Source organism: Aythya ferina, assembly GCF_964211825.1.
Source record: "Aythya ferina genome assembly, chromosome: 1".
Taxonomy (NCBI): Eukaryota; Metazoa; Chordata; class Aves; order Anseriformes; family Anatidae; genus Aythya; species Aythya ferina.
In genome coordinates, this window is record NC_140296.1 from 193,914,136 (window position 1) to 193,931,543 (window position 17,408).

The 17,408-nt window shown below is 37.2% G+C and overlaps 1 protein-coding gene across 2 annotated transcripts in view; it reads left to right on the forward strand.

The window, feature by feature from the left end:
• The window catches only part of RELN (reelin), a 288,077-nt gene that overhangs the window by 191,924 nt on the left and 78,745 nt on the right, over positions 1–17,408 (forward strand). For both annotated transcript variants that reach the window (XM_084506953.1, XM_084506952.1), the window contains exons 17-22: positions 1,213–1,279; positions 2,221–2,454; positions 3,091–3,252; positions 7,381–7,617; positions 12,965–13,157; positions 15,484–15,596. In XM_084506953.1, the coding sequence (XP_084363079.1) occupies positions 1,213–1,279; positions 2,221–2,454; positions 3,091–3,252; positions 7,381–7,617; positions 12,965–13,157; positions 15,484–15,596 (1,006 nt within the window). The remainder of the gene's footprint in view (positions 1–1,212; positions 1,280–2,220; positions 2,455–3,090; positions 3,253–7,380; positions 7,618–12,964; positions 13,158–15,483; positions 15,597–17,408) is intronic.

The following is a 17,408-nucleotide window of genomic DNA, read 5'->3' on the forward strand; positions in this document are numbered from 1 at the left end:
CTTGAAGAGAGAGGAAGAATTTCAAGGATTCAGCACTCTGACTTTTAGCTTCACAACTGTTTCTTATGTGAATTAAGTTTTAAATGAAATCTGGAAGGTAGCCATCTTATAGAAATTCTGGAAAACTGCCAGTATTCATAAAGCTTTTTTTATTGTGAATGACATCATTACATTTTTAACCCTTCTACTTTTACCACCCCCTCAAAGAGACCTCAAAGCAAACAAATAAATCAAACAGACAGAACAGAAATTTTGCACCCTGAAAAGTGAGAAAATCTGGAAATTGCATAAAGTCTGATAGGGAGTTAATTACAGAGAGTGACTAACAAGGATTTATAGAGTATCTGTCAGGGAGTACTGGCACACAGCTATGATGGGCAGCATCAAAAAAATAAGAAAAACAATAAGCATTGGTTGTTATAGATTATTTTGAATTGGTGGCTATTTGGGTGAATTTCTAAAAGTCACTGTGCATGTGATAACTCCAATGGTCATTATTTAATTGAAAGGGTAACACTGTTCAGGACTAAGGCCTGTTTATCACATTGTGTTGAAAGGACATTGCCCTCAAGTGACTGTTTGGGGCTATACTTGGATTTCTTCACTGTGAGATACAGATTATACAGAGATTTACTAATCTTTCCATCTTTCCTACTTTTCACAAAATATCAACACTGTTGATTAAGAGTCATCAGAGGAAGATTAAATAAAAGAGTAAAATAAGTCTGGAATGTTTCTGAGTACATATTATTTGGAATTTTATTCCATTTGAAAGAATCAGTGAAAATGATTTGCAGTTACTTAAAAGTGCATGATATTTCATAGTTACTTACGACATATCAGAGCAGATGAAGAAAAAGGCAAGAAAATGGCCAATACCTAGCAGTTCATTGGACGTTGCTCGCGATCTTAGAAAAATCAGGTATCTGATTTGGATCACTAACACCTCCAGCAACAGATAGACATTACCCCTTAAATACTAAGTTATCCCAGACTATCCTTGACAGAGGGAAAAAACTCCATTACTCAGTTCTACAGAAAGATATGTTCAAATGCACTTTATTCTTTTTCAGACCTCTTTCAGATAGTGGGATTAGCTGAAATACAATACCAATAAATACAATACCTGTATGGCAATACTTTATTGTATTTGTTATATTCTTTTTATGACATAACATAACCCTTCATTTAACTAATTTCTTTTCTCTGCAGTTTATATTGGTCCATCTTGCCTCAAATTCTGCTCAGGTCGAGGACAGTGTACTAGAAATGGCTGCAAGTAAGAACTATAATTCACTACTTGTATTCAATTTTTGTCATATATTTCATTTGATGGTCTGAAAGTTGAAGTGATTTCCATTTTAGTCCTTGCTTTTTGAGATGACTAAATATAAAACCAGCATAGCCCCCAGAATGCATAAAACTCACTTGAGAGCTAAAGATCAATCTTTCTAAACAGCAGCATACTTAATAATTTTAAAAATAATTTTATTTTGGCAGAGAGTCTAAGTTCCAGTTCACCTTAAAATGTGCTACAGAGCCCATCAGAATGTCAGTGATGCATGCTTTATACTGTTTTTAGAGGTGATTTGGGACTGTATCACTTTTATATTAAATTTCAGGGAAGAATCACGATTTTCATAGTTCTAGTATCCCATAGCCCCATAGACCTCAAGGACAGAAGGTCAACACTATTTTTTTCCTGAAAGTCTGGCTTTTAAAAAGTGTTTCAGCCTTAAAAGTAAAATCAATAAACACTTTCAAAACTATGGTGTTACTATTTTTACGTGTTGCAGAGAGCGTGATCCACAGGGCGTTCTGTCCTGTTACACAGTTGCTTGTAATTACACCTGACATGCTATAGATAAAACTATTTGACATATGGACAACTGTAAATTACGTCTGCAGTATTTTTATTCCAAAAATTAATAGAAACATTGCTACATATTAAATGTAGATTTTGTGTGGCTGGTTCATAACTATTTTTTGTTTTAATTGGAAAAGTCAGTACTAGCTAAAAGAAAGGTATTGACTGTACAGTACCTAAGTAAGGTCTAGAGAGGTTTTTGGTCCTTAGATTTGAGAGGGACTTTGCAGGTATCATCTGCTCTTGAGAGATTTCAGGCATGTTCTAGTCTGCTAGAAGACCAGAAGACAAGAGAAGATGGGCTTAACGTAAGGAAGGCACTAACTACTCTATTCAATCTCCCTCATCCCCAGGTGTGACCCTGGCTTTTCAGGGCCCGCATGTGAGACAGCATCACAGACCTTCCCCATGTTCATCTCGGAGAGCTTCGCCAGCTCCCGCCTCTCCTCCTACCACAATTTTTACTCAATCCGTGGAGCTGAGGTCAGCTTTGGCTGTGGGGTCCTGGCCAGTGGCAAGGCGCTGGTCTTCAACAAGGACGGGAGGCGCCAGCTCATCACCTCCTTCCTTGACAGCTCCCAGTCCAGGTGAGAGCAAAAGAGCAGCAATGGGAGGTATGGGAACAGGGAAGTTACCCTGTGACAGGAACCCCTTCTCTTTCATATAACCTCGTGTGCTGGTCTTTTTAGCAGGAAAAAAAGTTTTTTTAAATCCCTTTGTCCCATAGTTTAATTTCCAGCTCATAGCTGTACAGCCTTGCTTTTTTTTTTTTTTTTTTTTTTTTTTTTTCTTCTCCCTGCTTTGTAAACAGCAGAGCCCAAAATAGATGGAAGGGAAGTTATTGTACAGTGAGACTGGAAAATATGAAATGTTAATATCAAACCTGAGTGTCAAAGCCAAGTGCTAATTAATTATTTATAAGGTTGTGTTTATTTGACAGCTTGTGGCAGCTGATTAGATCAATTCACTGTCTCTCCCTCCCTTTCAGAGCCTAATAAATAATTAAATGCTGTACTGATTGGCATTTTTTAAATGTATATGCCACATTGCATTACTTGATAGTAAAAACAAATCACACACAGAAAGGCCCATAAATGATATTTACCAAAATTTGTCTAAATTGAGAAGATCATAAAACAACCTGGTTAGAGGAAAAAAAGAAAAAAAAAAAAAAAACACAATGTGTATGGTACCCTAGAAATATGTGTGCAATTCTGCTGCAGATTCCTGCAGTTCACGCTACGCCTGGGAAGCAAGTCTGTGCTGAGCACATGCAAAGCACCCGACCAGCCTGGCGAAGGAGTGCTGCTGCACTACTCCTATGACAATGGCATTACATGGAAACTACTAGAGCACTATTCGTACCTGAACTATCATGAGCCAAGGTATGTGCATAAATGTTATGAAGTGTTATCTACATGCATTTAATGCTGGTTGTGGTCACTGCAATGCTGAGAGTGAAGGCATCTGCCCAAATGTGGGCATGTAGTGCAGGAGAAGAGTGAAGATCTTTTGTTGTACACTGGAAACAACTATTCTCTCTTAAAAACATGCAGCTGTTCTGGGCACTTCTCATTTGTGCCTGCATTTGTAAACAATGAATGCACGGATTTGGCAGCATCCAAGTCTTAGTTGACACGACAGGACAAGCAATGTGGGATGAGGGGAAAGAAATACACTTGTGGGAAATAGGGGCATGTCTCATCCCATGGAGGCAGTCACTTGTAAAGAAAAATTAGCATAAATTATTTGTAGCTTTGAAGCCATAGATAACTTCACTAAAGCATCCTCTGGGATTAGGAATCTGCAGGAAGCATAGGACAGTGGAAATGAAATGCGGCTGTGAGGGTCTCTCTAGGTCAGTGGGGAAATTGCTTCTGCTCCTGTTATGAAAGGGATTACATGACTGTGCCTGTGCTGGTGGGTTGGACATGGTGCCCTGGGAGAACATGACAGTGACTGCTCCTGGGAATTGTGCAGATCACAAAGAAGCCAAACAAAGAGATCATCTCATCTAACAGCACCTGCATATGTCACTAGATTAGAGGGGGATGTATGGGACATATGTAGAGAAGAATGTAGTATCTCCCATTACATTTGCAAGACCACCCACCAGCTGTAGTAAAGCGCGTGCTAAATCAGGAGTTTCTGTGAGCACGCCTGTATTGAAAGCCCAGAACCACCCGGGCTGGCTCTGTGCAAACCCACCCAACCCTGGAAGAAGCCACCTGCAGCAGCAAAGCCAGTAAATCCTGATGAAAGAAGATGCTCTGCAAGGGGGCACACGAGAGGCAGAGCTAAAAGTGGCATCACAGGTCCCTCCCCACTGCTCTGATCCTGCCCAAGGGCAGTTTTGTACCAGGTATTGCCAAAATTAACTATCTTCATCTTGTTAATAACCCAATAATGCAGAACATAATTAAGAATATTGTAAAGGGGAAAAATAATAACTTCTAACATTATGTATATTTCCTGAAAGCAATAAGAAATACTCAAAAATCTGAGAAAAATGGCTATATTTGGTAAAAGCATACGGTATGTGGGCTTTAATTTCTGAAGTTTTAAGTGTTACTGAAGGAAAGATTCTAAAACCTTATACGTTCATAAAACCTTCTTCAAAATATCTTTTCCCATTCTTTATTATAGTCACATATATATTTTATATGGCCCTGTTTCTAATTCTTAGATTCAAGATTAGAGCTGTAAGAATTATATTTCCCTAAAGGTTTTTAATATATAGCACTATTAATTTTTTATAACAAAAAAGAAAATACACATTCTAGTGACTGATTTTAATGGAGTTTAAGATATAAATGTAGCAAATTATATTAGTGCCAGAGATTTCTTTTACTCTTTGAATTAAGTGTGAAACACTTAATTTCTTGAGTTCTGACAGGGCAAAGAGCTAAGCACAACATACACAGGTTAGAAAGGTTTGCCGTGGGATATGTACACTCCATTCTGGGTAAAGAAAAAAATGACAAGCATACAAACCTGAAGGTAATGCTGGCAATAATTATGATGAAGAACATGAAGAAAACTTCACCTTTTTTATTGTGTTGTCTAAAAATATTAGCAATTTTGGTAACATAGATGGACTGCTACAAAGTTTGGCAATCAATCTGTATCCAGAAATTTAATTAATCTTCAGTCATACAAAAAATAATTACACATTTAATGTTCTGCTGAAAAGGTGCATTTAATCTGCTAACATTTGACAGCTGCATTTTTCTTCTGAGCAGAACAGCGGTGGCTTTTCAATATTAGGTATGCGCATAGCTTGAAAGAATGAGATCAGAGCAAAGGTCTCCCAGCTGGTTTTTAAGAAATCTAATGGTAGCTGGTAATGTTAGTAAGAACACTTTTCTTCTCTGCAGCAGAAAAGTCATTAGCAAGGATCCCCCTCCCTCTCCATCTATCTCCAACAAATCAAAGTCAGACAGGAGAAGCTGTTATAGCTGGAGTTGCAGTCAGGTTCTGCATACTAACATACATGCCGTATAAGGTGGTCTACACTAGCGTTTTTAGATTGTTTCCTTAACCCCCCTGGGATAGGAAATTTATTTTAACACACATTAAATATTTTAACATCCAACAGGTATATCGATGATGTGTGTCAATTTAGGATTTTCTGTAAATTACTGTCAGTGAGAATTGGTGTCCACGTGGGTGAGCTTGTGAGGGTTAAGAGTGAAAGGGAAGTTGCTGGCATCAAAGACAGCCACTAAGAGAGAAATGTGTCCAGGATTATAAGAAAGCGTCAGCTCGTACAAGTGCCAACTGCTTCCTGGCATATGTTGTATGCACTGTTCTTGCTGGCCGGGGTACCAGCTTTCCTCAGGTTTGTCCTACTGGCCCACGAAAAGCAAAAAAATCAGCTCTTCTTAGCATCAGTAGCACTTTAGTGTCATTTGTGCCTTTGAAAATTGGCCTGAAAAGTTGTAGAGTTGCTGCTTATTAGGGGATCTTTGGCAAGCAGAAAGGTTGGCCTTGTGGTTTATTCATGTGCTGGAAAGTAACACAGTTTGGTCTTTCTCTAGCAGGGTATGAAGTAGTTCAAGCGTCTGTTTATTTGAGTAGTAAAAGAAATGCATCCGCCATTCATCCATCATGTGCACTGCTGGTCCCTTGCCACCAGGACGTGGCAGCATCTTCTCTGGCTGTCCCCCAGCACTGCTCCCTCCAGCCTACGGCCAGCAGAAAGCAGCTCCTAGAAATGCCAGTCAGGACATTTGGAGTGCTTCCCACTTGATTAGCCAAGAAGCTTGTTTTTTTTCTTGCTAATTGATTTAACATGTTCTTATTTAAAATGAGAAAAAAAGGGGTACTATAAGTTTACTTTTTACAAGCACAGTTTAGCAAGTCATTTTTAAGAGACTGGTTTTGCACCAAGAGCACTGAAGGGACGGACTTTCATACTCACAGAACAAAACACTACAACAGGCAGCTTAGAAAGCTTTAAGTCTGAAAAAAAAAACCTTGATGCTAAGGTATAAAATGATGTTTCCAGTTTACCTGATTTGTCATTTTACCCACATTTCCTCCAAGATAGAAAGAAAAATATCAGCTACATGACGAGTTTGCCAAAACCTCTTTTGCCAGCATGTAATTGCTCACCGATGGAGACAAATGTCCCTCTTGCCATTCTGTTTCGCAGCCCCCATGCATTGCATGGGGCACTCTGGTCCTGGTGATTTATGGAGCTTTCAAGAAACTGTCGGTTCTGTAGCAATTAATGTGTGCTCCCTGCTGCTGTGTACGATAATTGCTCCTGGAAATTAGATATTACTCTTAATTTTCTTTGCAGTTTGTCAATTATAGGTGTGTTGACATAGCTGCCATGACAAATCAGGTGACCTTGCATACCAGAAGAGCCTGGGACTTGCCTCCGGTAGCATCTTTATGCAACCACACAAGAAACGTATGCCATAAGCCTACACATGATCACACTGACAAGATGAGCCTTTTCCATTTGAATGTGACCATTTACAGGGGTGGGTTCTTCTAGAGAAGAGAAACACAGACATAATAATATCAGTGCTGTGCAGAAACAATCACAGATGTAAAGAAGATGTATTTTTTCAGATCAGGATAAAATTTATTGTGTCTGAGAAGGTGGAGGCAGAACTTGTTAATCCCTGGTAGTTGATCATCCCTTTGCCAGCCTAAGCCCTTCACCAGCAACTGGGCTTCTGCTGGAGGCATTCAGGTTTCTTCTGGCAAGGAGGTTCCACATGAACATTTGCAGAGAGCTCCACAGTACAAGCAAAAAATTACAAAATTGGTGGAAATTCTTTTCTGTGGCTTTTCCACATGGCTGTCTATCAGCACTTACTAGCAAGAGAATTCCTCTGTCCACTGGTGGAAGCTATGCCAGTAGAAGCTGAGGTTTCTGTGGGCTGAATTTTTCCTTGGATTTTTAGAGTTAGTAAGAAAAAATAACAAAAAATACATCCCAATGGAATTAGTACAAATGGTGACACTTTCAATAATAATTTTGGTTTGTTTTCCAGAATAATTTCAGTGGAGCTGCCGGAAGACGCAAGACAGGTTGGCATTCAGTTCAGATGGTGGCAACCATACCACTCTTCTCAGGGTGAAGATGTGTGGGCGATCGACGAAATCATCATGACCTCTGTGCTTTTCAATAGCATTAGTCTGGACTTCACCAACCTAGTTGAGGTCACACAGTCTCTGGGATTCTACCTGGGAAATGTTCAGCCCTACTGTGGCCATGATTGGACTCTTTGGTGAGAAACACATAACTGTTTCTGTTCTAATTTTGTTTTCTTTGTCTATTCATCCTACTAAGAACCAAGTGATTTCTGCAGATGAGCCTTGTTGGCAGTTATTGAGAGCAATTGGGTCTCACCCATTATGGTATATATTGACATTATGGTCAAAACTGCAATCACTGATCTAATTCCAATTAGCTGTAACTATTTACACCTCATTGCACGGGGATTTATGTTTGATGGGAACTGTGAATGTAGCATTCTTCTTTCATAAAATTTGAAAGAATCTCCCAATAGAAACAATTTGGAAAATTTTGTAATCATCCCTTAAAATCCAATCAGATTAACATGGGCATAGAGGTTGTATAGTACCCAAATATTTTGTAAGTGAAGTTCATATCTATTTATATGACTATTTTGTTACACTTAAAAACAGGAAAGGGAACAGAAGGTTGGTAGAATAGTGTTAGCCATTAGTAGTTATTTTGCCTGTTATATCCATTTAGTCATTTACACTGCAATCAGCATTAGCACACATATTGCAATGATACCCAAAATGCACTGTGCATTTAGGAGAAAGGAAAAAAAAAAAAAAAAGGCAAGAAAACTTCACAAAGCAATAAGTATATTTCTTTAAATGAAAAAGAGAATGAAAAGAAAAATAGGTGAAAAAATATGGAAAATAAAATTATGTTAGGATTGTTTAAAAATATTTTTACAAGAAATTATTAACCTGTTTCAAAAATATAAAATTCTGAAGTACATAACCATAACATTTAGAATTAACAAGGTAATCTTAGTTTAACTTATATGTTTTGATTAAAACCACATAACAATTTTATGCTATTCTGATCAACATATAAACCCACTATAGCTTTAATTGGCATAGGTATATTTATTTGGGGAAATTACAATCACAGTAATTATAGGAAACCTCAAGAAAATATATATATATATTTTAATTCTATGAAAATATTAATAATTTTATCATCCCTATGGATGTTCAGAGAAACACCACTGGAATTTTATTAACAAGTACCTCTGAGCAATCTGATTTGACTTTCTGATCATCTGTCAAACTAAAAGGAGTTGGTTTAGCGGTAGGAACAACACAGAGCGCTTTCTAGCAGTGATAATGAGGCAGCAGAAGCACCATTAACCACTTTAATAAGGACAAGGAAGGTACTTGCTGCTCATTAAAATGAAACAACATGTTAGGGCTCAAACTGTTTGCATCTTCTTCATCAAAGAGTTGGAATGAAAGCCCTTTAATGACATTGTTTTCCCTCTGTTCTTGTAAAGCTAGTTTGTTATGGGGGGGCAGGCTATTTAAGATAGCAGAAGTTTCTCTTTTCCTCCTCTGAATTTAAATTAGAATCAAAATAATAAACATGAAGTTAAATTCTCTGTCATATATTAACTAGTATTTGCAGAGCTCGGTTGTGGTGGAAATGTTGAACTTTCCATGCATCAAATAAAGAAGTGAAGCATTTGTAAGACTTCCTTACTATGTATGTATAAGTATTTTTCATCATCCCTGGAAGACAAGAACTCTATCCTTCACTGACCTTGCTTCTCTCAAGGGAAATTTTTAAACTTATACAAAGTCTGTACAAATGGATGCTAGTTAAATTAATTATTGTTGGCTTTTCCCAGCTGTGAGTCCATTTGGTTCTCATTTTCTAACTCATGACTTTCTGTGAGAAGAGTCTGCAGTAGCACTGACACCATCCTCTTGAGAAAAGTCTGACAACTGCTTTTTCATTAGTGAAACTATGGTAAATACGCTATAAATCATTCTACAGTGTGTCATCCTGAGGCCCATTTTCACTGGATTGCCTTTAATTGTCTATTAGGTCTTCGTTTCTGCCTCAAAATCTGGAAATCTGAAATATTTATGCTTATAATTTGGGAAAAGTGTTTGAGGCTTATTTTTGTTGAAGAGGAAGGTTGTTCTTTTCAGTATTTGTTTTCGTATAGAAAAGAGGGGTTTTGTTGATAAGTATGTGTTTTAAGCAAAGGTGATTTTTAAGTGTTTTATAATGATCTATAACTGGCACAGTCACTTGGTTGTAATTGTCAACATTTGGTTTGACATTGTTTCTAACAGCAAGTGTATTGTGTATACTAAAAGGACTCCTGAACACTCTTAAATGAAGTGTTTGATGATGTACGTTAACTCATCACTTCTCCAAAATGTGCATACACAGGCCATGTTTTGACCCAAATGCTTCTGGAGTATTACACAATATTTACAGCCACTTGCTGAAATACCTTTACCTACTGATAAAAGCACTAAAGCTTTTTTATTATTACTATTTTTATTTATTTTTTTATTCACCTGGATGCAAATAAAACAGCACAATATAAGAAATATAAACTGTCTTCAGTCAGGCTATGGTATTATGATTGAACTTGATGTAGCAGACAACAGAGTGTCCCATTCCCTCTTAAGCAGTCTGGGGAAAGACTGTAAATCTGGCTCATAATAAACTACCCTTATGGAGCAATACTATACAGCTGCCCTACATCAGCTTGACAGTTTGCCTGTGTTTATATAATGTTTTGTCTTTTAGTTTAATTATTATTCTGTAACATGCAGAATGTTTCTTTCAGGTAATCAACTTAATTAGAATATATTAATACATTTAGGAATTATCTAACAAAGTAGGTATGATGTGATATAAAAAGACAAAAACTTCTGCCTTTGATAGAAGCAGAGCTGGGGCCAGGATGAGTGTTTGGGGTCTGGCTGTCACGTCAATATTCTCAGTCAATGCAGGTTTACAAAATCAGCTGCATCCATGTGGCTTTTCAGTATTCCTGAAAGTACCAGCCTTGAAAATGTGGTAACTCTGGGAATCCCAGAGCAGTTTGGAGAAGTGCAGACTGGCTGACATTCACTGTGATATCATTCCCAGAAGTACCAATTAGTTGGCAGTGCTTGGAGGGAGAGCGATTGTTCTGAGGGCACCTATGGGTATTATGTTCCTGAGCCTCCACAGGTCTAATTATATACGTGCCAGAAACCAATTCACAACTACATATTTATACAAAATTGTGGCTTTTGCATTCTCAATTCCTGAAGATTTTTTGCTAATTATTTTTATGCCAGGGACATTATTCTGTCGTGTACAAAATCCAGAAATGTATTTCAGCTGCATGATTCCTACAACAAACAAAGAAAACATTTGGTATTCCAGCAGAAAAGCCTGCCCCTAACCACAGGAGAGCTGAAGAGCAAAGAAGTGGCAAGTAAGGTGGAAGACCCACCTTTAATGCTACCTTTGTTCAGCTGGAGGCAATTTGTGGATGATAAAGGACTTTGTGAACCCATAATGTGTTTTCCTCCCGTGAAAAGAGCTCCTCATGGAACATCACAGATTGTCTTCATCTCCTCACTAGCTTCCATTTTCGCATTTCTTTAATATTTATTTTAAACAGCTGTTTTGACTTTAATGCTTACTTAATGTACTGTGTACAATATGGCTAACTTATTAGGTTAAAATGAACACCAAACTTAAAAGGGTCTAATCATGATCTGAATTTCCACTAGGAAAAAGGATCGGTGTTTAAGATTATTTTTTTCTAATTTTATGGCAGTATTACCATATAGAAGGATTTTTTTTGTGGAAACACAAAATAAAAGCTTCAATTCTCACCTAGGCTAAGTACTACTCCTTGGCTTTTCTTTTATCACTTTGGGGAAGACAGCTTCTAAGCAGATTCTTTATCAAACGGTTTACTTTCAACTGCTTTATTCTGTTCAGCTGAGCTCCAGGTAACTGCTGTTACCTAAACGTATTAGCTTTTACATTTGCAATGCCAAATCATTATCCAAATCACTGTTACATATAGCTTTCAGCTAATGACACTGTACACAGCTGATACCTGAAAAGCATGGTTGTTGTACTGGCACAGATTTCTCAAGGAGGCTTCTTTAAAACCTGGATTTCCCACTTCAGCCACAAATTCCAAGTTGCACTGTAGAAATTAACAGCAAGTCAGCATTAATTTTTAAATTTGTGATATTTGTCATTTTGAAAAATAAAAGATAAAGTTGGAAGAAAAATGAATTCAGGCATTATCCAAACAAATTTTTGAGATGCATTCAGTTCTAACAATAAAGCCACAACTGTAGGTTGCCAGCTGGACTGCTGATGAACGTACATTTTATCCTCTGCTCAATTTAAAATTACCCATCCTGTTGAGAAGAAAAACACTGACAACTCCAATGGAAAGAGCAGGCAGTTGAGATACAGTTTTCTAAGGCAATTTATTGTCTTCTGGTCCAGCTGTTCATTACAGTACCCCAGCAGAGAAGGGCTGGTAAATATCCTCAGTCATTTCACAGTGCTGATCAATGTAGAAGGCAGCTTCATGTGGTGTTACGGGGTGGATCAAGGAAAAGCAAGGTTAGAGAGAAAACAGAACCCTGGATCTTAAACTTATGCTAAGTAAACCAATCTAAGTAAAGGGGACACTACTTTCATTCTATGAGAACCTTCTTAAAAGCATTCTCTTTTGGAGGATAGTGTACAGGATTCTAAGTTTAAATCATTATTACTTCCTCCTAATACATCCTTGCATTTGATTATTTTTTCCTTTTTAATACTATGTAGGAAAAAAAAAAAATTGAAATATCCTTATAATTTCAAACTGTGTATTGTGTTACCATATACGTGATAACTGGGTTCCTTGTATCATGTATGTATGAGGCTTGGTGCATTCCAAGCATTACTAACAACAAAATTATCATCTCCAGTCCACTCGGCAATGTGTTATAACTCATATACTGCAGAAAAAAAGCAGAAGATAGGTGACATTCATTCTGAAACAGTCAAAAGTCAGTGAATGCATTGCAAATAATATCAATTGAAAATAAATGGAATGAAAAGTCTATGTGATAAGAATATTTTAAACTAAATTCAGTGTATCTTTGCTGTCCAGTGTTTGAATGAAATTACAGCTGTTACTCTGACATGACCTTAGGCAATGGACACTCCTGGGAATGAACTTCCTTTTTGTTTTGTTTTGTTATTGGTGGTGGTGTGGGTTGTTGTGTTGTTGTTTTTTTCTGTACACTACCCTTTGCTTGATCATAACTTGATCCTCCATTCAAAGTTTATACAGTAAGAACTAACAGAATAATTCAGTGTTTCACACTCTGGGATACATCAAGACCTTCTTGGTAATTTACAGAAGTATGAACTGAAAGATCTTTCTGTGAATTGTCATATCCCATGTGCCAATCTCCAGAACAAAGAAAGAAGTAACACTGTGTTTAAGACATAACCATTCATAATATTCCCTTCCGAATTATTTTGGAGATGGATTCTTATTTTTTCCTTACTTCTCTCAGTTTTACAGGAGATTCAAAGCTAGCTTCTAGCATGCGCTACGTGGAGACCCAGTCTATGCAGATTGGAGCTTCATATATGATACAGTTCAACTTGGTGATGGGCTGCGGCCAGAAATTTACTCCTCATATGGACAACCAGGTGAAACTGGAGTACTCCACCAATCATGGCCTCACATGGCATCTTGTTCAGGAGGTGAGGCCAGTAGCAAGACCTTTGTCTTCTACAAATTCTGTTTATACAAAGATTATCTGTAATATACTTGTGACATTGGTCAAAGGAGGCTGTTTTCCTTGTTCCCATTTCTATAAAGAAACCTTCAGCTGGAGTCAGTCAAAATGGATAATAGAAGTGTTTAAATTGTTATTCATGATATTTGGAAGAGAAATGTCTGAAAGTCTGAAACACGAAATAGTGGCAGGAATGGACCAAGTCTGAGGAAAGAATTGGGGCGCTAGACAGAGCTATAGAATAATGGCTGTGATCTTTCCTGTGCTATTGCTTTGCTTTTCAAAGTAAAATGCATCTACTGTTTCCTGGAATTTAAATGGACATAAATTCTTTCTGCCTTTGTGCTCAGCCATTTTATAAATGGAAAGCACTTTCCTTCAGGGGATTGTAATGTAGAGCCTTTCATCTCCCATCCCTGGTTCAAATATAGTCCACGGCAGCAATGACCAACAGCTTCCCCCTTCGCTGGTGGAAGTGCAAATAGCAGAGCTCACTGCTATTTCCCCATGTGGCTCAGCCCTGTCTCAGCACAAATGTGAATAGCACATTTGGCCGTGATTTGTGCTTTTGTTTTCTATCTTAGATGGCAAGCTGGAGTTTCCCTGACTTCAGTGTGAACTAACAAACATCTATCAGCTGCCTCTGGGCAAGCTTAGAGGATGTCAGAGAACTGGTCCTGATGTCTCTTCAGTGTCTGTCCTGTATGTTCACAAAGACATTTGAAAGTCCAGTCTAACATCTTTTATGAGCAATGAAAGCATTTTCCTGCTTCACTTTGTTTTGCCATGTTGTGTTTTGCCACATTTACTTTGGTGGGCAGAGTAGAGAAATAGCAATAACTGACATTTTAAAGTTTGCAAATTAAAGTATTGCTTTCTTACCTTAAACAGAATTCAGATGAAGGCTATAAATACTGTAATACAAATGTTTTTCATGTCTTCTACACCTAGCAGGCAGGCATCACCATAGTGTCCAATAATAGTTCTTATGGGTTTTGTCTTTGCCATCAATGAAAGATCAGTTGCCTTCAGATTTTAGCGCTCCTTTCCTGTCTCAGTGGAGCTGTGTTCAGAGAAAAGAACTAGCAGCCAAATCCTTTTCCTCACACCACCCATGTTGCTCTGATAAAAGAGTAATAAAGAAGGCTATTTGTAGTATGCTTCAAGGATGTAATCTGGCCAATACACAAAACACTAATTAATTAAAATGTTTGAAAGTTTTGTTTGCTTTGCATGCACTGATCAGATCCTATTTTATAAGATCTTTTATGGGAGATGAATCAACGAAAAATGTTTGAAAAGTGCTGGAAAGGAAACTAATTCTTTAGAAAATGTACTGAAAAAAATTAAAAATAAAATAAAAATAAAAAACAACTCATCAGCAACTAAAACAGAATAAGACACTAGATCTTCATTTAACATTCTAAGATATTTGAGCAATAAATTTCTCTGTGAAAAAAATAATTTATTCTGCTCTTCTTTGTATTTCACCACATAAATATTCCTAATTGCTTTAACTACCATAAAGTATCATTGCCTTATTATTAGTTTCATAGCAGTCAAAGTATGCTATTTGCATAGGCAAGTGTCTCTCCCAAAGGTCTCCCTTGTGTCCAACAGCCCTTAAGAGTATGCTCACAGCAATAAACACCAAAAGGCTGTGGGAGAGGTGCAGGTGGTCTGGAGGCAGCTATGCTGTGACAGTAGTAGCAGAATGGATTCTTTAAATGGGTAACCAGAGTAATATACAAGTTGGTAGAAACATTCAAATGCTTTACTAACACCTCATCAAAGCCACACTACAAAAGTTTTAGGTTCTGTTCTGGCAATATATAGATAAATAAATTGAATATTGCAGAAAAACAGAGTAACATGGGACGAGCAAGTCTAGAAAATGGTAAGGAGCTGGGACAATGAACGGAATTTAATACCAAATTTAATTTAATACAAAAAAAAAAAAAGTTACAATTATCAGATTTTCTGAAAGAAGAAAGAAAATTTACTAGACACCCTGTTGGAAAAAAAAAAAAAAAAAAAAAAAAAAAAAAACATTAGTAACTAACACTAAACATATGTCTTTAAGTGAGTCATACGGTTTTCTGATATCCTAGATTGTGCCTAATCTGTCAGTTTTCTTAGAAATTTCCCTGGAGCATCCCAGGATTTTTCTGCTTATGGGTCTTTCATGTCTGAACCCAGGCAAGCTTCTAGTTCAGTGAACGTTTAACCATTACTTCTGCTCCTAACTCTACCTCAACACTAAACCTGGTATTGAAATGCTTTATTTCAAGGAATGTCTTCCAAGTATGCCAAGCTGCCAGGAGTTTACATCAGCAAGTATTTACCACTCCAGTGAATTTACCCAGTGGAGGAGAATCACTGTCCTTTTACCACAGAAAACTTGGTGAGTATTCTCCTTCCTTCCTTCCTTCCTTCCTTCCTTCCTTCCTTCCTTCCTTCCTTCCTTCCTTCCTTCCTTCCTTCCTTCCTTCCTTCCTTCCTTCCTTCCTTCCTTCCTTCCTTCCTTCCTTCCTTCCTTCCTTCCTTCCTTCCTTCCTTCCTTCCTTCCTTCCTTCCTTCCTTCCTTCTTTCTTTCTTTCTTTCTTTCTTTCTTTCTTTCTTTCTTTCTTTCTTTCTTTCTTTCTTTCTTTCTTTTCTTCTGTGTGTGTGTGTGCAGATAGTTCACCTACATTTACGTTACTATTACAAAGCTCAAGTCCCATGTAGATCAGATTCAAGCTACTGGGTGGGTTGCTGGGGTACAGGGGCTGACTCAGCCACAGGTATTTAACATAAAATGCCTTCATCACATAACTGGAGTGAAATGTTGCTGAAGTCACCAGAAACTATTGTTTAGTATTGTTTTTAATGTATACTGTGACTCTCCTAATAAAGTTCAGATCTTTTCATAAATAGTGCTGCTTGTCTGTAAATGGGTCGCTGGAGGAAAGGTTTATTTGGATTGTTAATTTTTATTCTGAACATTCCTTATTGTTGACATCTCCAGACCAAAGCCTTGTATAAACAATAACTAATGATTCATTTCTGGGAATTTTTTACCTCTTGTTTCTTTTTATAGCATCTCTTCAAAAATAGCACTTTCTTTTGAAAAAAAAAAATAAAATCAGAAAGTCTTGTCCTATTCATCATAGTGTAATCAAACCTTTTTTGTCCACCCTAACATTTTAATTTATTTAACTAGATTATTTCTTCCATTATTTATTTTAAAGGCTTTATTATAATATACAAATTGAAGGTTGTTGTTGTAAATCTCACTAATCTTCAACCACTTCCTGAATTTGAGAATTAAGTTATTCCAATTATTTACTCTTTGCTTCAGTTCCACCTATATGCATCCCAACAACTGCAATGAGAACTTGCATGGTTTAAGTTGTCATTGTGTTTTCCTGTCTGTTACCATTTTTCTGCACTTTCCACAGCCTCAAAACAACCAGCAATGATAACTTCCTCCAAAATACTTACCATACTTGCAGTAAAACCAATATGCAGAATTTCATATTTCCAGGCAAAACATCAGGGACAAAAATAGAGTCTTTAAAGCATGTCAGGTCAGATAATACCAAAGACACATATTATTCTACAATTACAACATACTAAATCGTATGTGCTGTTGTGTCCACCTGTAAAATCTGTGGATCTTAGTAGTGTTTAAAAGTGCCTAGAATTATTCTGGTTGTACTCCAAAGCAGGCTGCTATTTTAAAATTTATTTAGAAGACATATACTATACTCAAAGTTATTATTATATTCTGTATAGTTGATTTTAATACCAGTGTTGTGGCCCATCTTTTTTTCTTTAAGATCCAACAATTTTCCTCAGCATGTGAGGTGACAGAAGCAAATAATTTCATTTTAATTTAGGACACTGTAGGGAAAAATTATGGTGAAATAATAGCCAGCTTACTGTTTTATGCTGTGCACAAATCATAAATATTTCACACTCTATCTGAAGAGATTCCTGTTTGTTATCAGAGTTTTGTTTGTAATTAATGTACAAATTACCACTGAACATTACTTTGCTCTTCAGAAAACACATTTTCAGTACAACTGTTGGGTGAAGAGGAAGAATGGCTGCATGTTCCCCACCAACAGTAACCTGATATACAAAGCTGATTGCCACCTCTCTCACTCTCACCCTCCTTGTCACCAGCAAGGCTCTGTCCGTCCTTTGGGTTGAGACTGGGAGAGGAACTTCT